This window comes from Sylvia atricapilla, chromosome 12, assembly GCF_009819655.1.
Source record: "Sylvia atricapilla isolate bSylAtr1 chromosome 12, bSylAtr1.pri, whole genome shotgun sequence".
Lineage (NCBI taxonomy): Eukaryota > Metazoa > Chordata > Aves > Passeriformes > Sylviidae > Sylvia > Sylvia atricapilla.
The window spans coordinates 9,276,751-9,297,931 of NC_089151.1; the positions used below are offsets into that span (position 1 = coordinate 9,276,751).

The following is a 21,181-nucleotide window of genomic DNA, read 5'->3' on the forward strand; positions in this document are numbered from 1 at the left end:
GGGGGCAGTTCAGGAGGGGCCGGGGGCAGCCCAGGAGGGGCCGGGGGCAGTTCAGGAGGGGCCGGGGCAGCCCAGGAGGGGCCGGGGGCAGTTCAGGAGGGGCCGGGGGCAGTTCAGGAGGGGCCGGGGCAGTTCAGGAGGGGCCGGGGGCAGTTCAGCAGGTGCCGGGGGCAGTTCAGGAGGGGCCGGGGCAGTTCAGGAGGGGCCGGGGGCAGTTCAGCAGGTGCCGGGGGCAGTTCAGGAGGGGCCGGGGGCAGCTCAGGAGGGGCCGGGGGCAGCTCAGGAGGGGCCGGGGCAGTTCAGGAGGTGCCGGGGGCAGTTCAGGAGGTGCCGGGGCAGTTCAGGAGGTGCCGGGGGCGGCGCCGGCCGGGGGCAGTTCAGGAGGGGCCGGGGGCAGTTCAGCAGGTGCCGGGGGCAGTTCAGCAGGTGCCGGGGGCAGTTCAGGAGGGGCCGGGGGGAGCCCAGGAGGGGCCGGGGGCAGTTCAGGAGGGGCCGGGGGCAGCTCAGGAGGTGCCGGGGGAGCTCAGGAGCTGCCGGGGGCGGCGCCGGCCGGGGGCAGTTCAGGAGGGGCCGGGGGGAGCCCAGGAGGGGCCGGGGGCAGTTCAGGAGGGGCCGGGGGCAGCTCAGGAGGTGCCGGGGGAGCTCAGGAGCTGCCGGGGGCGGCGCCGGCCGGGGGCAGTTCAGGAGGTGCCGGGGCAGTTCAGGAGGTGCCGGGGGCGGCGCCGGCCGGGGGCAGTTCAGGAGGGGCCGGGGGCAGTTCAGGAGGTGCCGGGGGAGTTCAGGAGGTGCCGGGGCAGTTCAGGAGGTGCCGGGGGCAGTTCAGGAGGTGCCGGGGCAGTTCAGGAGGTGCCGGGGGCGGCGCCGGCCGGGGGCGGGCCGGGGCGGAGGCGCCGCCATCGCGTGTCTGGTGGCAGCTGTCGGGCAGCATCCCGAGACGGCTCCGCGGGAGCGGAGGTAACGCGGTCCGGCTGGCACGGCCCGGGTGCGGGCTCACCTTCCTTCCTTCCTTCCTTTCTTCCTTCCTTCCTTTCTTTTCCTTCCGCTGCCCTCGCCGTGAGGGAAGGCGGGCAGGGAGCGGCCTCAGTGCCGGGCTGCCGCGGCAGCGCCTGCCCTGCAGAGCATCTGGGGCGGCGGCTTTGGCCACCCGGGCTGTTAGGGGCGTGCGGTGGTAGCAAGATCAATGCCTTCTGTGTTTCTGTATTGTCTTTGAAGGGCGCTCCGACTGTGACAGCCGCTGTCTGAGGCGGCTGCCTGCCGCTGCTTCCTTCTCCGGGGCTATCCAGAAGGCTTGAAATCTGCGTGAAGCTCGCTTGTTTTATAAGGAGAAGGAGGCTCGTGGGGAGCGGAGCGGGCCCGCGGGCGGCAGTGACAGCCGTGCGGGTGACCCGGTCCCTCGGGCGGCGGGGGGCTCGGGCCGGCGGCGGCCCCTGGCCGGGGACACGCTTATGGCGATGGAGGCTGGCTTTGTCAAGGAGGCCACGTGTTTGTTCCTTCGGGGCTTTCTGGCGGGGCAGGACACTGAAGCGGGCTTAGCGAGACCCTCGGGCCGGCACGCCTTTGCTTTTAGTCGTGATTTTGATTGTTTTATGTGTTTTTAAATGCAGCGTATTAACTGCAGTCTGATCAGGTGCGGCTGTAATTGCCACCTGAAGAGTAAACATGGGTGTAACATGTGCCTTTTGGCATTATTTTCCCCTCTTTTAAGAGATTTCTGCTTTTCTGTTCCAGCATGAAAAATAAGGTGAATTTTTTTACTTTAACAAACTCTACTATTGTTCCTTCTGTCTTTACTTGGGGCTTGTTGTATAAATTTCACCAGATGTTCCTCTCACTGCAGCAGCTTCTTGCTCTCCCAGCCTAAATCAAGACCGATCGAAGTCCTTGTTGTGAGCTTACTTATGTTTTTTGCCTTGGAAATATGAAAATAATGAAAAACAAACCAAACAAACAAAAACAAAAAACCAACAACAACAACAAAAAACCAAACCATGATTTACTACCATACTGAAAAACGATCAAGTGAAAGAAACTGAAAATTGTCATACCTTTTTACATGATAAGCATATCCTGTCCTTTTTTTTTTTTTTTTTTTAACGGATGTTGCAACCAATTCTATTTGATGAAAAGTTCGTTGGTAGGATTTTTTTAAATTGTGCTAAAGATGGTGTGTTTGTATATGCAGGCACAAAATACTTGATTGAACAGATTAGATCTTTACATTGGGAATTGTTTTTGTTGCACGGGCTTCCTGTCTCTTAAGCATATGTATAGTAGGCAATGATTCTTCTCTCACCAGAAAAAGGAAAATAGATTCTAGACAAACTGGAAGCCTTTCCCATGTAAATGTTCAGACTGTGAGGTGCCTAAATATATACACTGCAAGGAATTAGCATTTCTGGGACTTACAGCCTTTGCTCTGTTGGTGCTTAACTCCCCGAAGGCCTTGATGCTGTTTGCCTGTATAGAGCAATCTTGAGTCTTGCTCACAGGGCCAACCAAGACTCAGAAACAGGAGTCTTACATCTGGTATATGTGAATGGCCAAAGTGTGTATGTAAAGCTGTTTTACAGTGAGAGTTGTTTTATGCAATCAAGAACTAAGGAGGACAGAAGCAAGAACACCAGAAATCTTTGCTAATGAGCAGGTATTGTATAAAAGCACAGCAAACACAGTAAGCTTTTAGCAGTTTGGTGCTTCACCTTGGTCATAAAATGACTTGCAGGTTCATCCCAGGTCGAACGGACAACTGTTCTGTTCAGTGGGAGAAACGAGATCTTGGCAGATGGTTTCCTTTTAAAGGAGGGCCACCCTGTAATGCAGTGTTAGTATATTGCTAATTGCATGTTAAACTTCATCAGCTCCTCTGGTACCTGGCCATGGTGTTATAGGCCTTACCAGAAGATATGTTTTTGGTGAAAAAGTGAAGTGATCCTAGTTTCAGGTCACTGTCTTGGTTTCATATCATAGCTTTTTATACCAACAGCAAAGTCATTTCAGAAAAAAAAAGTACATATATCAGCAAAAAGATTCCTCACAGCTGCAGTGATCAGCAGAAGAAAGGGTGGAAGATGCTGTGTTGCACAAGAGTGAGCCATGAGGAAATCCACATGTTGGTTAGCGTGTGTGAAGGCAGAACCCTGCATTAGCCATAGCGCTCCTGTGGCTGGGCTTTGGCAGCATTAGAGATTGTTCTCATAGTATTTTTAGCTGGTGTGTATTATGATTATTGTATGTTAGAAAATGTATACTATTTGTCTCTGGTTCTCCTCCTCCATGCCTCTCTTCTGTTTCCCCTGAAATAATAATCTTGTGACAGAATCATGGATTTTAGTATATGTGTTTTTTCTCTAACAAAGCTTCAGTTTTCTCTGGTCTCTGCTTTCCCTCTTCCTTGGTAAGTTTTTTTCCCCCAATTGGTCAGAGCTGCAGACTCTGATTCCACTTAAGATTAAGTGAAGTACTAGAAAGAAAAAACCTGTCAACAGTTTTGATTTTGTCAGAGATGGTATAATGCATCACAAGACTCAGGCAAATAGGCAATTCCTGCCCTGAAGGCTTTAAAAGGCATATAAAACAAACAAGAATAGAGAAGAAGAGAATGAAGTATCAAATCTTCAGTGAGCCATTGTACACACCTTCAAGCAGGTCCTGATTGTTGGCAGATTCCCAAAATTTGGAATAAAAAAAGCGGGCTGAGAGGGGAAGGAGGATAGTTGGGGGACACAACAGGCTGGGTTGATAGGTACTGTGATTGTTCTTTCCTGGGTGGAGATAGCAGGGCAAAAAGCAGTCAAGGTCATCAATAACAAAACTGTATAGAACTGCAGTCACGTGCTGCTGGCTGAGGTGGAGGCATTTGGAGGGTTGGCTGAGTCCATAGTTATAGGTAATTAGATGCACCTCTGAACTCCAGACCATGAGGTAAATCAAGGTTACTCTTTGTGCAAAGAAGAGTGCTGGCTCTGCTTTAACACACCAGGTTTGATGTGATTTGAATTATTCAAATGATTTAAGTCATCAAAATGCCTGAGTATTCCAAGTCATGTGTATGCTTCTGATCAATTCGTACTTTGGAAGGTGTTCAGGAGAATGGGAAATTTGGGATGATGATTAGGATATGTGAGTAAGAAATCATAAAGCTGTGTAGTTACCAAGAAAATGGTGTTTTACCTTCGTGATCAGTTCTTAACATATTTATGCTGTTTTGTCCCTTCGCTCTAAGGGCTGAAAATGAACATGGCATGTTTTCAAGTGGCAGTTGGATGTCATAATAATAGCTATAGTATTCTAGTTTCTTCTGCTGACATTTGTTCAGAGTGAATTGCAGTCTGAAAAACTTTTGCAACTAGTGTCCTGTCCCAAGTTCTTTTCATGGAAATAAAAAGACTCAGTTTGGAGTTGAATGATATTTTTATGGGTCACAAGTGTTCTTTTAAGTCCACCTCTTACAGCCAAATTAGTCATGAAAACAACTGTCTTGATTATTTGTTCTGCTGTTTTGCATAATATTGATAATTGATTAATGATTATATGCATTTACAGATAATAACTTCCTCTTGTAAAGCAAACAAATAATCTTGTGAATTTATAGAGCACACGTATTTATGAAGACTTAGCTCTACTGCACCACTAACGGAAAGTCAGGCTGTGAGTGTTTGCAAATGAATTTGGCACAAGATAGATGGAAGAATAAATAACAAGAGAAACAGGTAACAACTGGTGCGATAAATTTGCTTTTCCTTTGCAGTTCTACTGACACTCATCTGTAGAAACTGTGGGGCTGCCCCTCTTCTAGTTAATGTAAATTTGTTGGAGGCGGGTCATTATAGTATTCAAGCTTTTAAGTTCTGAAATAGCAGTGATTAGTTTCTGGAAGTTTGAAAAATTCTGGTCTAATTATAAGTGGGAAATTTGATGACTTCTGATGTATCTGTTATATTAGATGTTGACTCGTATAAATGATAAAATGTGTATTTAGTAATTAAGCATCTCTAAAGTATTTATTTGGAGTACTGAGGAGGAATTAATCCAGAAGGCATCCCACTAAACAGACTGAGGATCTCACTTTGCATTATTTAAAAGAACATAGTCTCTAAAGATTCATGAGTTGGAGCTGAATGATGTAATATTTTTCAATAAAAGACTTGTACTCCATTTCAGTTAAAGTTACTTTTTTAATTGATTGAAAAGAATCTTTGTAATTTTCATATCTTCATTCTAGTTCAGGGGTGTCAGATCAGATTTTCTGTGCTTTAGTATACAGGTGTTGGCTTTATGATAAAGGAGGAGTATTCTGTCCAGAAAGGTGTGCCTGCAAGAGTTTCTATGTTTGTATGTTACCAGATGCACATGTAGTTTGGGTGACTGCAGGCTGACCTTTCAAAATTCCTATATTCATGTTTTTTGCTCTCTCAGTTGACAAGTTTATTGTTGCAGTTAGAAAACCTTTTGTCAAATTAGTGTTACCCTCAAAAAAGCACAAAATCGACCCCACACTAGATTAGCTACTCTATTCAAATTGACCCAGTTTTTTGGGGTGTTTTTTTTTTGTTTTGTTTTGGTTTTTTTCTGTTCTATATTGAATGGCTGAAGTACACACTAAAGGTTGAATCAGAGGCAGGACAAATGAATAATCACAGAATTAATTCTGGTAGGGCCTATGCCTTATGCAGCTGATAAACTAGTAATCTTGAGCTTGTGTAAAATGGGTCTAATGGGTCCTGTTCAGAATTATCAATGCCTTCTGGAGCTAAGAGATTTTATTAGCAGTCACTTGCTTTTGGAAGGGATGGGAGCCTTTTCTGGAGAATTCAGAAGAAGGTGGCTCTTTTCCAGTCAATCAGTTCTGAAGCAGAGGAAAAAGGTTAATTTCTGTGTCCTTAGATACTGTTAAATACAACCGCTAATAGAGGAATTTGGATTGAAACTATTGTGGGTTTTTATGTACAGTCTGTACTTTTAGATAACTGGATAATGAGGCAGTGAGTGAACTGTGGTGTCAATTAGAAGGGTTGGATCCAGGGCATTGTGGAGTGATTACCTCTGCCTGTGGCCCTTAGCAGGAACCTTCAGTGCATTGATAACATGTTACTAGATCACTCATAAATTATCTGTGTAAGCACAGTAATTGGATTGCTGTTTTTAGTATTGCACTACATCTATGTTCGTGCTTCCATCTTGGTCTTGTGGTGCTTTCTTATCTGTAACATCTCCCTGTTCCTTTCTGTTCTTTCCTCTGGTTTTCTTAAGATAGGAATCCTTTAATTCTGTCCTTTGTAGAGTTTTGTTTGTTTTCCTAATGGTAGAAGTTCATCTCTCATCCTAAATTATATAGGAATTTTTCTCTTGGTTTGTCTGAGTTGGTTCCACTGTTTAACTGTGCATGAATTTAACTTCGTGTAAAAAACATGAAGCAACAAAAGGAAATATCTTAATTTGTATTTGTAAATCATAAGGTAAAAAGGTGGAAAGAAGATTTTGCAAGAAAGTCTTGGGATAAAAAAATCTATAATGATTTCAGCTGTCTATATTTTGTTTTAGATTGTGGTTTGGAGTCGTGGAGAATTCACAGTCTTTTCCACAATGACAGAAAGGACAGATTGTACAAAATCACAAAATTCGCTGTCTGAATACAGCCCCGTCAATAAATCAGAAAGGACAGATCCAAGTGGAGAACAAGATGGAGACCAAAATGCATTGCAACTGAAGAAAGAAATATCTTTAATAAATGGGATAAGCCTTATAGTAGGCAATATGATTGGTTCAGGTATCTTTGTCTCTCCCAAAGGAGTTCTCATCTACAGCAAATCTTATGGATTGTCTTTAATAATTTGGGCAATTGGAGGGTTATTTTCAGTCTTTGGAGCTCTCTGCTATGCTGAACTTGGAACCACTATTACAAAGTCAGGAGCCAGCTACGCATATATCTTGGAGTCTTTTGGCAGCTTCATTGCTTTTATTCGTTTGTGGACCTCACTCCTAATTGTGGAACCAACTAGTCAGGCAATCATTGCCATCACCTTTGCTAACTACATAGTCCAGCCTTTCTTCCCTTCCTGTGACCCTCCGTATCTGGCTTGTCGTCTCATAGCAGCTGCTTGTGAATGTAAGTATTTCTTGAAATTTACTGTGGTAAGTTTTTATCCAGGGTACATTTTATTAACAAATCTTACCCACACTCAGAGTTGTCGTATACTGGATCTGCAATGGTTTGAGTTACACTGGGGAAAAGAACAATTCCAGCACATCAGTAACTTGCAGGTGTTCAGTCAGTGAACTACAATTTTCTCATTTGGAAGCAGAACAAGGTATTGAACACTTCCAGGCTTACTTACCTGGCAAAAATGGGGGTAAAAATTGGTTTTCCTTGAGAGAGGTATTTTAAATCAAACCTCAGGATACTCTTGGTGTGGTCTTAAGAGCTATTGCAGAATGGCTCTTATGCTATAAATTCTGGTGTAACTTGGTTTGCAATAATTTCTCAATGGTTACATGGTTCAGTTACTACTCTGGTTTCATAAAATCAGTAATTCCAGATTATTCTTTATACTTGGGATTAACTATAACATCAGTACAGCAGTATGTGTGGCAAAGCTGTTTTGAAAAGTTTTGAAATTTTGCGTGCACATAAAATATTGAAATATTTGTATTCATATAGCCAGCTCTGTTAGTCAATATAGAGAAATAGCTGCCTACACACTTCAAACTAGGACTGTTCTGCTGTATCAAAAGAATTAAACTGTACGATTGAATTGTGTGTCTTATTGAATTTTAGGTGTTTCTTTTTAAAAGTGTTTATATATTTATTTTACATTTCCAGTAAACAGTGAAAACTGTGTTTCGGCAAGTCTGTAGGACAATGCTTTGTGATCCATAGCCATGTGCTCTGGAGCCTGACACCTGTATTGACATGATTTTTTATCAAAAAACTGACACAGAGCTTGGACTCTTACTGCCAACAATATGCTGCAAGAATATGTGCTGCTTCTAGCTGTTTCCTTTTTGAGGCATCTGTTGGAAGAGCTCTAATGTTCCTTATTAGAGCTGTCAGTAAAGAATAAGAGAAGGGAAACAACAGAGCAGTAGCATGTGCTTCAGATATTTGACCTCTATAACTGGCTATGATGATTGCAGCTTCCCCTTCAAATTTTGTTGTTACTGTTGTGAAAGTATTAACATGCTGGTTGAGGTCCAGGTAGGGGGAAAAATAATCACAAACTTCTTCCAGGAAATCTGTCAGTTTAATCAGTTCTGTTCCCTCCTTCCTTCCAAATGAGTGAAGGATGTGTGTTGTCATGTTCACATTCCTTAAACAGATATTGTCCCAAGGTATCTTGGCACAAATTCAAGAGTGAGAGAATCTGCTTTTCCATTTAAGGTATCCCCTCACTCTGAGGGCAGTTGACCCTTATAAAAAGGAGTTTATTAAAAAGCAAGAAATTAAGACAAAATGATTCAACTAAAAGCATTATATAGTAGGTATAGAAAGACACTTTGATGTCCTCTACATTTGCTGCTAATAAAGAGGATTTAGCACCTCTTTTCTTAGTGGAAGCATATAACAGCAGGATCACTCTCAGGCAGGTGGAACAATTTACTTTAACAGTCTGTTTTATGGTTTAAATGCTTGTTCTGCCCTGCTGTTAGTGCCAGTGCTTAGACTCATCCCTGCTCTACAACTTCATTTAGCTGTAGACTTCTCCCTGTCCTGGCACAGCTGATGTTGTTTATCACATCCCCAGCTCTGGATATGATTAATGCCTTAATAATGAAGCTGCTGAGAGTGGAAGTCTGCACACTGGTTAGGTATAGATTGTATGTGTGACTGGGTGGGTTTGTGGGGTTTACTTTTAGTTTCATTCCTTGGGGTTTTTTAATTTTAGTAATAGCAATACTAGAGCTAGTGTGAGAACAGTCTTTGTGTTACACAGTGTTACTTTGACAATCATTTTGGCAGTGGGGTGTCATCTGGTGCTACAGAACTAAACAGTTCTCAAAAACTTTAGGTGGCTAAACAATAATTAAGTTGAAGAAAGCAGGGTTTTTAGCAAGAGAGAGATAGAGATGTGGCTAAGTCAGAATATTGATTATCTGTCTTTTAGATTTTTCCCTTATAAAGTTTTACAGTATCGTTTTGTCTGAAGCAGAGACAAAGCCCATACCCACTAATAATAGTAATTTGTCCCAATGAAAGTTGTTTAAAAAATATGGCTGGAATAAACCCAGCGGGCAAATACTCCAGTCACTAATACTGAAGAGCAGAGACTTAGCAGAGTTGGTTTTTTTTCCTGAGGGCTTTTAGGGAGCTGCAGCAGTCCTGACTTTTGAAATTTGATACTACTGGGGTTTTATACCTCCTCATCTTGCTCACTTGAACCTCATCCAGCTTATCCAGACTGTCTAACATATTAGTGCCGTACTTGTCTGATCATTACCTTTCTTTTGTTATCTTTTAAAAGTTATTGTTTTCAATTTGGTAGCTGTGCTGAGGTAATTTTTATCTCTGTAGTATCACGGTATTCTTGGATTATGTGAAAGGAATTAATATATCACACCTTTTAATTTAATTTTTATTTGCTGCTACCTTACTCCTGAAACAATCAAGTTTATTTTTTATTTTTATGGATATTTAAAATATGCACTACAAGAAAATTCTATGGAGATGAAAAGTACAGTAGTATATAAACTCTTTTTCATTAGCTAGAGAGAAAACAGATTTGGGGGAAATACTGGTTTTGATACAGAAGTTTCAATAATACAGTGATCATTTGGCTAAGAAAAATATGTACTGAATTAGGATTTTGTTAAATAAAGAATACTGAAGATGCTGAATCCTATTTAGTATACAGGCCTTGAGTACAGGCAGAAGTTGTCTGGCTGTCCACTTCAGACAAAGGTAATGAATAAAAAAGCAAAATGTTGAGAGTCATTAGAACTGCCTTGGGGAAGTTGATCATGTGAGTAAGTTTAGTCAGCAACTACAAAATATTTGTGAAATCTGGAAGTCTCATTTCAACTTTCATTGTAATCTTGTGACTAATTTCTTTTGGGATAGAGGACTAAATACACTCAGAATACTCATTACTTCCTACCATTTTGTAAAAATCCAGACTACTCTTGTATTAGCTGTAAGTCATATGCTCTTTGGAACCACAGAATAGTTTAGGTTGGAAGGGACCTTGAAGATTATCTCGTGCCAGCCCCCTGCTGTGGGCAGGGATACTTTCCACTATCACAGGTTGCTCCAAGCCCCATCTCTAACCTGGCCTTGAACACTTCCAGGAATGAGGCACCTCCAGCTTCTCTGGGCAACCTGTGCCAGTGCTTCATGACCCTCACATGAAAGAACTTCTTCATGACAACTAATCTAATCTACCTTCTTTCCGGTTAAAGCCATTACCCCTTGTTCTTTCAATAAATGCCTTTGTAAAATCGATGTTATCTCTTCAGAATACAGTCCAGTGGAACTGGAGAAGAGTATTGAGTCACTTGTAAACATACTTAGCATTGCAGCTACTCCATGGGTGTTGAACTCATCCTCAACCTAACAGCAAAGCATAAAAAAAACTTTTCAAACACTGTTCTGATATGTTTGCCCAAAGAAATTTCTAGATAATCTTTCATTTATTAGAACTGTACTGGTACATTGAAATGAATGATTTCATGTGGCAGCTTCTTTAGTTTCAGGGTAGTTGCAGGGTACAGCTCATGAGGGGTAACATTAGGAAAATGGACATGTAATCAGAGAACAGGAAAGTCTTTCCTTGTGTCTGTTGAAACAGGGTTTAAAACATCTGTTTCCTGTTGTTCAGTTGGAACCAGTGTGTTTTCAGTACCTGTGTATTTGGCTTAGTTCAACCTAAGTATTAGTATAACAAATAAGTGCATATTTAGATTACAATTAAAAGCTTTGAAAAGTGAGTTAAACTGAGCATTGTTCAAATAGTCTTTTAATTTTTCTTTTTTCTTCCTTCCCTAGGTCTTTTAACATTTATAAATTGTGCCTATGTTAAGTGGGGCACACGTGTGCAGGATGTATTTACTTATGCTAAAGTCGCTGCTCTTATTGCCATCATCATCGCCGGACTTGTTGAAATATTCCAGGGTAAGCTTGTAAAATTAAAGCAAAGGTTTGTGTTTATCAGTTACACTGAGTGACTGATCTAAAGATTGTAAACTACCTCTGTATCTTTTATGAAATGGCTCAGTAGAAAAAGTATAATACAGCCACCTTGAAAATACCAGTAATACCAATGTTAGGCATTATCATAAAACCGAGATAATGTGATAATGAGATATCCATCCTATCTCATTTGACTTTGAACTTCATAAAAGAAGATAATTGATTGCTCAGCAATGTTGTGCTATTTACAGCTGCAGTACAGAATTAAAGAGGAAGTGAAAACAGCAATACACAGAGACAGCAAAATACAGTGGGAGTGGTGAAAGTTATAAATTCCTCTATAAGAACATGCTACTTTACAGTGAGATCAATCAAAAAATTTTTTATAAAATGAATCTGTTGTCTGAAAGTGTCTGAACTTAAAGCACAAATGCAGTAAGAATATGTAGATAGATTTGTGAAGCTACAACTCTGTTTTTGCTCAAAGCCTGAGGTCTGCTATAGCTGTTGAGAATTAGAAAGTGTGGGTGTTGGACATCGTGCCTTCAAGTTAAGAGAAATTCTGAACTTAGTTTTGTTCCTTGCCCTTCCTTTGGGAAGACTTTTTTGGTGTCTTAAGAAAATTATCCTGCTTTCAAAGCTGCCATAAAGGTCTGTCTTTCCCTGGCAATTTGACAATTTATGTCCTTTGCTCTTAACTGGTTATTGTTGGAAGTTCATGAGCAAGATAATTACTGTGAACCAATCCAAGAATATGCATATGTGATCACCAGGTTTAGTCCATAGAACATCTGCCCATCCCTTGTTTCTTATATATTGAGATTATAGATTTCTTAGATATGGTCACATCTCATTTCCTTGGCATTGTCTCCTTTTTCACGTATGTCTGTGCCAAGGGAGTAGCAACGTCTGATTGGGATAAAAAATAGAGAAGAGAAACAAGTAAAGAAATTTTAGAAGCCTCAAATATTACAGTTTAAACGGAGTCTAAATACTTCAGGATGCATAGTATAGGACATGTTTTGGAGGCACTGTAACTTGCCTTTCTGTTTTTGGTGGTTTTGTGTGTGTTTATATATAATCTGAATATATAAATTGTGATTGGTGAACTTGTCTTGACTTGCTTTAAGCCAAAAGATGGCACAAGTTTTCACAAACACTGGTCCAAAAAATATACATATGTTTTTGGCTTGGGAAAATTTTACCTTAACAGTAATACTTTATTCTCTGTTAATTTTTCTCAGTTTTCTATTTTTAGTAGCAAAACCTTAAACATCCTTGTAGGTGTTTGTATGGGGTTTTCTTGTCATAGTTATCTAAAGTAATTTATAATCTTTGTTTTCTGCATAGGCTAAATGTTTGACAATTTACAACGGTGTATAAGAATAGAGTGAGTTATTTTCTAAATATATATGTTATAAACCCCCACACTTAACCTGAGTGCTATCATTGCCAATTGTTTATAGCTTAGTCTGAACTTAATGTTCCTGAACTTCTTGTGCCACTGTGGACAAACCAGGTGTTTAATTGTGGAACAATATCATACACACCCAATAATTTTTAATAGTTTTAAATGCCATGCTTATTCTCATGGCTAAAAGATAGAGTAGAATTGAAGAAAAAAAAAACAAGTCTTAATAAGCAGATTTGAAGGAATTAGTGTTTTTGAGGTGTTTTTGTAGTTGTGTGCAATTGTAACACATGAAAAACTGTTACTTGCTGTATTTTATTATCCTGTCCTTCACTGAATCTTTTTTCACACAGGACATACATCGCACTTTAAGAACTCTTTCGAGGGATCCTCTTCTAATATTGGAGACATCTCCCTTGCATTATATTCTGCCTTATTTTCTTACTCTGGTTGGGATACGCTCAATTATGTTACAGAAGAAATCAAAAACCCAGAAAGGTAAATGATTTGAGCTTTCAAAATGTGGGTGGTTCCCAAGTTGCTGGGTTTGTGACTGTTGTTCACTAATAAATTCTGAGCTTACACAGAAAAGAGAACTGCTCTACTGGTGAGGCTGTGGATGGCCGCTAGCAAAGATTTACTAAACTCCAGTAAAACTGAAAAAGAAATTAAAACAAAAGAACAAGTAACTGTAGATGATTGCAGGATGCTGTATTCAGTGCTAGATAAGCTTTCAGTTCAAGATGTTGTTACTCTTTATTATAATAGGTGTCAATGTTGCAGTAGAAGAGGTATGTAGGTATCGTCTGTGTTTACCTGTGCAATCATTCTGATTTCATGTTTAAGAATATTAATCTTTTCCACGAATTTATGCTCTAAAAATGTGACTGGCTAATCTCTCCCGGTTGTGCGTCTGTAAGCAGACACCTTTATGTTAGGATAGAATCTCCTTTGATAATTTTACATCCAATTATAAGCAAGAGCTCAGATTGCTATAGCTGAATGATAAAGAATGAATGAGGGTTTTTTTTTTTAGTTCTTCCAACTGATTTTGATGTTTGCAGTTTATTCCTTTCTATGCTGGATTTTGAGTTTTATGCTGAGCATTTATATAACCAGGAAAGTTATCTATTAAAATAGTGGATAAGTACTTTAACTCTAAAAACACCCCAGCTATTTTTAGTGAGAATGAATTCCAGATTGACAGTTTGTTTCTTTAAATCCTCTTGCAAAGATTCGATACACATATTCAGAAGACATATATTTTGTATTTTCATCAGTTGTTTGGTCCTTCAAATCGTGTTTTTTTCTGCTGAAAAGGCTTCTTTTTTGAGTATTGTTGCAGTGCCTTTTCTTCTTTTTAAAGTTAGTATAGTGTTCTCTGTTATCAGTTTGATAGCTCTTCTACTAAATGTATTGTTTTGAAAAACATTTTTTCTCACAGAATATTTAGCAGATGAAAATTTCTTCATAATCATTTGCTCTAGATAGGCATCAGTGCCTAATTCAAGCTTCATTCTTGGTAGAATGGTAGCTGGTAAAGTGAACTTCAGTTTTCAGCTTTCTGCATTGACATTTCTTGGGAATAAAGAGGTATTCCAGACTTTTACAAAATTACTACAGGAATTATATATTTTTCATGTTCACTTGATTGGTAGTGCCTTCTTGCTTCTGCACCCAAAAGCTGCAATCCACAAATTACATTTGATGTCATCCCTTGGCGTTAACCTTGCATGACGCGAAGCCCTTAAAATGCTCTTTGAGATTTTTGTTACATTGTGTAATATTTCTGAATTAAATTCACAGTTTTCTGCTCCCTTTTCTTCCCTGTGCTGGGATTCACGGCTCTCTTACTGTGAGTGTGCACCTGAAAGAAGAGTCAGAACTCCCAGTTACTAATTTACTGATTTATATGGAGGACTATGGGGTATGTTTGTTTTTCTGCTTCCATGGCAGCAGACAGAAACAGCTGGACTTCTGGGCCTCAGGAAGTTTTTGAGGAAACTTTCGAAGTTTTAGTCAGACTGATAATTTTTATGCTGTGGGGTTTTGTTTCTTGGAGGGGTTTTTGTTGTTGTTGTTATTGAAAACAACGTTCAAGGCAAATGCACATCAGTGTCACCCTGCTGTGTTTGATTTCAAACTGGGCAAATGTGAGAGTAACACTGTCAGTTCTGCTTCCCTTTTTGAAATTTTGAATATTCCTGTGAGGTTTCAGGAGAGAATAAGGCTGAGAAGAGCCAAAGCCTAACATTAAAAATTTGTTTCTGCTCTGTAGTTTCTTTCTGTGTAGCTGCACACTCAGGGCTCTGAGTTTATCTCACAGTTAACTCTTTATCTGCTCACATCTAAAGGTTAGCAGTGTTTTCCTGTTAATCTTGACTTTTTTTGGTATAGCTTTCTAGACCTGTGTTTGCTAGTAAGACACACCACATGCTGAGGTTCATAGCTCTTCAGCAGTTTTAGATCTTCATCTCTGTTGTGGGGCCCAGTTACTTTGTTCTCTGCAGTGGTGAGTGCAGATGAGAGGAACAGGGGTTTGGTTTAATAAATCTCCCTGCTTTACTTCAGTTCCAGAAGTAAATGCTGTAAGGACAGCCCCATTCCCCAGGAAGGAGTGCAGTACCTCAGAGCTCTGCCTCTTTGGGTTCTAATTGTGGTAATTTCATGGAGATTAGGAAATAATTTAAAGCATGTAAGTTTAAAGACCGTTACTACAGATCTGGAAACCTTGAAGTTAGAGTATTTGTAGAGCACTTGCAGAGAATCCCTTTTTATACATAATTTAGGTTTTAAGTTCATATAAAAACCATCAAGATTTTTTTCCCGTCTTCTGTGTTAGGATTTCTAATTTCTAAAAGAAACCAAACTCTGATTCTGGAGATACCTTTTATGAAATCTTTATGCTGGCTTCATAGCTTTTCTATCTATTGTAAAAGACACAAATAAACAACTTCAATCTGTTACTAATGGAATTTTTCTTTTTCTGCAGTTGTGGGTTTTGGAGTTTTGGTTTTTTTTGTCTTACAGGAACTTGCCCCTGGCTATTGCAGTGTCTATGCCAATTGTGACTGTTATCTATATTATGACCAATATAGCTTACTATACAGTGCTGGATGCTCATGCTGTTCTCGCTAGTGATGCTGTGGCAGTGGTAAGTTGACCAAGTGTTGTAAACCAGTGTTTGAGATTGCTTAAAAAATAATTGGTAAGGGTATGAGCAAAAACCAGATTCAGTATTAGGCAACAGCACACTAAGTTCATTGGCAACATTCACTCTACTACTTACAGGATAATTAAGGCACACCGAGCAACAACAAAGCCAAATACAATCCAGGCAATCAAAACAGAAATGAACCAAGAACTATCTAAGGAGGGTGTGTGTGTGAGCATGAGTGTGACGAAAGGATAGTGAGAGCGAGGACAAAAAGGAATGCAGCTAAACTTAACAACACTCAGACATAACAGTACTTTAACTTAATTTATACCTTAAGCTTCAGTTATACCTTAAGCTTCAGTTATACCTTAAGCTTCAGTTATAGCTTAACGTTAACAATTTAACAACCAAATAGTACTTAGTAGCACTTAGGCTAACTTACAACTTCTGAGTCGAGCTCAGCAACTTAACAAAAGAACAACGCTTAGCAGCATTTAACTTAGCTTATAACTTAACCTTATCACAGGCCTAACTTACTGAGATATCTAATGTACTTGAACATCTAAGAAAGCAGTATTTATCTCGGATTTATTGTAGCATATGTGCACGTTTACGCACCCAGACAGAATGAGTCATGCAAGCATGGTGAAAAGTTCCCCTCAGAGGTCAGTGAAATACTCAATTCAGATGCCTTTGCATCTCCCAGCAGGTAAAGGGTCAGGCCTCGAGGAGTTACTTAATTCTGACAAATCTAAAAGCCAGTATACACTCCACTGTCTGTCCTGATTTCTGTAAAGCAACGCTGGTTTTCCCAAACGAAATTTGGAAAATACACTCCTTTGGCAGCAGTGAAATTCTCTAATCCAGCCTCTCCCCTAAGAGCATTCTGTGCCTGCTCTACTCCTAATGTCCTTTGTCCTCACAAAGGCTTGTGCAGCTGGATGGTGAATGGCATCAGGAAAAGTGAGGCACTCTGAGAGACTGGGGGAGTGATTCCCTGGGGGCCTGCCCAATCCATCTTCCTGAACACAGCGCATGACAGCAATGCAGCAGCATTGTGGCCACATAAAGGAAGAGAGATGAAAGCCTGAACCTTACTGCACATGTGAAACCCAGGCCTAAATTTTTGTTATTTTGTAAACACTTCGTTTAGTTGTTCTTTGAGATATTTTTTTTTTTTTTACCAAGAGCGAGTATATATTTTCCTTCTGAGTCCATGTATTTATTTATGTCTATATACATGCTGCAGAGTTATGCATGCAATTGTAATACTCAGAACTGGACAGATCAGGTCTTCCTCTCTGCTATGGGATGTACCTGAACATGGATGAGAAAAAAGGAGGACTTAAAAATGATATAAAGTCCTTAGTCAGTCTAATTGTGTACAGAGATACTGCGTGACCAGGAAAGGAATAAAAAAGTATGTTTGTGAGTTACCAAGTTATTTTAGACATTTTACTTGTTTGCCTAATTTTAGTGGAACTTAAAAAATGTTACAGATTTTTGGAAACCTAAATATTTAATTTTTCCGTATAACTCAGATTTGTCAAATACCTGAATTTTACAGCTGAAATAATGTTCTATCTAAAGGCATTTTTGCTGAGATGTTTCATCAGCTGCTAAACAATGCTCTTCTGATTGCTACTACTTCCATCCCTTTTAGAATGATTAGGTGAAAGTGCAGCTGAAATTTATTTAATACTTAACACATGAGCTGTTGAAGATTCCTTCTCACTGAGATGAACAATTACCCAGTTTAATGAAACAGATCTTAAACTTGATCTATTAAGACATTACCAAAGTGTGTGGGCCTCTGGGAGGCTGTCTGTAGAATGGAGGGGTTGACACTGAGAACCTGACCTGTATTTTGCATTATGTGCAAAGCGAGGTTGGGTTGCACTAGGGGAGTGCAGCACGTGTGCTGTGGTACTTCATCTTCTCTTCTGAAAGGGGAGCTCCTTCTAATGCTGAAGCTTAACAGTGTGAACTGAAAAGCAGTAAGTGGCAGTAATTTGGAGAATTGCTTCAAAAGTGCACTTGCAGTTCAAATTCAAGTACTTAATTGGAGGGGTAGGGGAAAAGCTAATTGCTGTATTTGAAAGCCCTCCTATGATACAAAAAAAAGTAAAAATCTTTGTGGTGAAATTTCTCTGGGTAGTGGAAGAGAGTTTTATCCTCAGTGGAATCTTTAAGACTTTGGGCATTGTATTCAGTGCATGAATAGAAGAAAGGCGGTGAGAATTAAGCTATTCAAAAAAATCTGATGAAAATGAGCCACTTCCATCTGCTCAGATATTCTGCATGTGTTACAAGATTCAGATTACTTATTGTCTTTTATGTAGTTGGTGAAAATTTGTGTAGGGTGAAAATTACATTAATGAATTTTTAAAGAAACATAGTAGTAGTATCGCTTCATTTTAGAGTCTCTGGTATAGTTGAGCAGCAGTTACATTTCATCCACCTTGTTGCTATTTTGGGAAGAAATGAAGTAACTTTCTCCTTTCAGTGAAGAGGCTTTGAGCCCTAAAGAGATGGTGTGAAGTTATTTCCAGTTTCTGAATGGAAAAGAAGTTCTGAGTAAAAGAAGTATGAGTGTATCTTTCCACATCAGCTTGTGTGCTGTTTTTCTTGGTGGCTGTGAGGCAAAGGAAGTCATACCAAGGGATTATATGGGGAAAAAAGATAAAATGTCCTCCTTTTACATCACATTTGGTTTCATGCGTGCAGTCTGAGTGTTGGGGCGAAGCAGCTGATATTTTAAAGCTTCATGGTTGAAGAAATTAAAGTGATACAGCAACAGCTAGCTTAAAAGTTCTGCAAATGCTCTTCAGATGGTTGCTGATCATGTCAAAGCACTCACTTTCTCAATGATTCCTGTCAGAATTTCACAGCTGACTTACATTTTACCTCCTTGTGCAAACCATCACAACCTTTGCTATTAAGTTTTACGGATATGAAAATTACTCTAGCACAAACACAAGTAAAGAACAGCAGACATTTTATCTCATCTTTTGGTCGCTGAAATACCTTCTTTTTGTTGTTTGATACCGTTTTGGTTTTTGTTTGTGAAAATGGCAGCTGGCTCCACAAGCACTTTGTGGGCTGTTTTGTCTCCTGATTGGAAACATACTGGCTGCCAGTGCACAGCAGGGCACAGAACTGCTTCCTGTGTTTGGTCATGTCTGTGAGTCTTGATTGAGTTCCTGCAAAAAGTGATATTTGGCAGCTTACTTCTTTTACTTGAAAGAGCTAAAACTGATTGTAGCAAATGGTTGGTTGTCTTGCATAGCCAGCTGTCATCTTCTTGGAGCTGTACAACTTTGTCAGTAAACTGGGGATAAAGAGGGTGACTTAAGTTGCATCTTTGAATATAATTTCGTGAGTCCAGTGTAGATCAATCAATTCACCCTGGTGCTCTCGTATTCTAGAGCAGCCTCGCGTTGCTTTCCTGTGCTCCCTCAGTGAACTGGAACATGGGATGCTGTGTGTTTTAGCTGTTTTATTCTTTGGTGAATAGTTTAATAAATGTTGAATATCTTTTTTCTAACTGGATTCAGACAGAAATTTCAAGTTCTTCTTAGACCTTTTGGGTATTACTTCTTTTCCTTCATTGGCCTCACTGGCTTCTTTTCTGAAGAGGAAAATCTGCTTGTCCTTAGCCATCAGTGTCACGTTCCTCTTCTTTGCTTGCATGAGCACTTCCCAGTAAGGTTTCTTTGGATGAAAAGCACATTCCATACCTTAGCAACTGAAGAACTCTTCATTAGGGGCAGGCGTTTGCTTTTAGAGGGAGAATTGTTCAGTAAGTTATTTGCCTTCTTTCTTGGAGCTAGCTGTAATTCACTGCCAACGCAACACTCCTGTTGCCAACTACATGGAAGTTCTCTGGCTTTGGAGTCCAAGCTGAAAAACTGAGCTGAACTTGAGAATGCTAAATTATATTTTCAGTATGAGATAGGTAAGAGACTCAGGAAACACTGAACCCGTGTTCTAGAGCTAGCTATGAGAGATGCTAAGAAGAGGATAAACACCTGAGAAGGTTTAGATCAAGTATCTTCAGCACCTCCATGAAAATATAAATGAAACTGGTTTACTGTTGGAGCTGACATTGGAAATCTTAATGTGGGCTTACATCTTACATGTGAGGGACATCTTACATGCAAGTAGGAATGCATGCAAGTATTCATGCAGCAGCGTAGTGCTGGCTTTCTTGCAATAAGACTGTATTCCGTGACCTAAAAATGAAGTGGGAATTTTATGCTGGACCTCTTACTGCACTAGTACCTTTTTCTCCCAGGAAAGATGTTGGCAATAATACAAGGAGAGAATTATGTCTGTTTGAGTAGAATTGATCAACACCGTGATAATTGAAACAAGAATTACAAGAGACGCATTTAAATTGCATTCTTTTGCACCTTACAATTTTCTGGGTTTGGTTGATATGCATTCTTTCCTTTCTCTTAATATATGTGACCTTAAATCTAGTTTGGTCAGTGGGGAGAGATGTCATCCAGTATCCTGACAATGTAATATATGGCAGTTGGAGAAAACTTCTGCTCAGGTGCTTTTTTTTTGCATGTGCAGCTTCCTGATTGCCATAAATCAAGAATTTGTTTCTGTTAGGCAATAACAGCTTAGAGTCCTCAGAAGTTCCAAATTAAGAAAACATACTGCAGCTCTGACTGCCAGATCTTCCTGTAATGTGTGAGTGTATACTTCACCTCAAGGGAGATGTCAAAGCAGAATTAATTGTGTTTCCAAAATACCAGTCAGATTTATATATATACATATATATATATATACACACACACCCTTACTCCTCTGTGTGATTTTCACAGTAGGAATGTCAGTAGAACTTGGTCTGAAAAACCTCCTGGGCAATAGGATCTTGAAAACAGCTACCTGAAGAGGCTCTGTAGATACCTTTTAAACTTTCCTAATAGAAACACCTCATAATCTTTGGGTATTCTTTTGGTAGAAGTTTCTTATTCATGTTAGGATACATTCTCTTTGCATTTCTCCATTTGTCCCTCCAGTCAATGCTGTTTGGTGCTTTGCCAGCCTCACATGTGCTTGTGCTCCATAAGCTCTCAGTGTAGTCTGACATTTCTTGTGTGCCTCTAAGTTCATTTCTAGTGTGCAGCTGAGTGTGATGAAACAGCTCTCACATTGTGATTTGTAATGTGAATGTGGATTTTGCTACTCATCTGTGTGCCTGAATTACTGAGTGTGAGGCAGTATCCTGTGTATTTTGTTGTGGCAGCTCTTGACGCTAGAATTTCGGCTGCTTTTAGTTCATCCTGTTTGTACAGAACTGTTGTTTGGACCTTTAAAAGGACAAAAAAGTGTTCTTATAAACCATTCACAACTTACCAGCTGATGATCATGAGACTAACCCAAGACAAAAATAAAATGTAATTTAATCAGTCATTCATGCCTTGAAACAAAGTTGTAATTCAGTTTTTGACCATTCTTCTGGGAGTAACATTTA

The 21,181-nt window shown here is 40.0% G+C and overlaps 1 protein-coding gene across 1 annotated transcript in view; it reads left to right on the top strand.

The window, feature by feature from the left end:
* The first annotated feature begins 889 nt into the window (after positions 1-889).
* The window catches only part of SLC7A6 (solute carrier family 7 member 6), a 28,914-nt gene continuing 8,622 nt past the window's right edge, over positions 890-21,181 (top strand). The window contains exons 1-5 of the mRNA XM_066327824.1: positions 890-954; positions 6,541-7,105; positions 10,979-11,104; positions 12,887-13,031; positions 15,564-15,687. Of these exons, the coding sequence (XP_066183921.1) occupies positions 6,583-7,105; positions 10,979-11,104; positions 12,887-13,031; positions 15,564-15,687 (918 nt within the window). The 5' untranslated portion in view covers positions 890-954; positions 6,541-6,582. The remainder of the gene's footprint in view (positions 955-6,540; positions 7,106-10,978; positions 11,105-12,886; positions 13,032-15,563; positions 15,688-21,181) is intronic.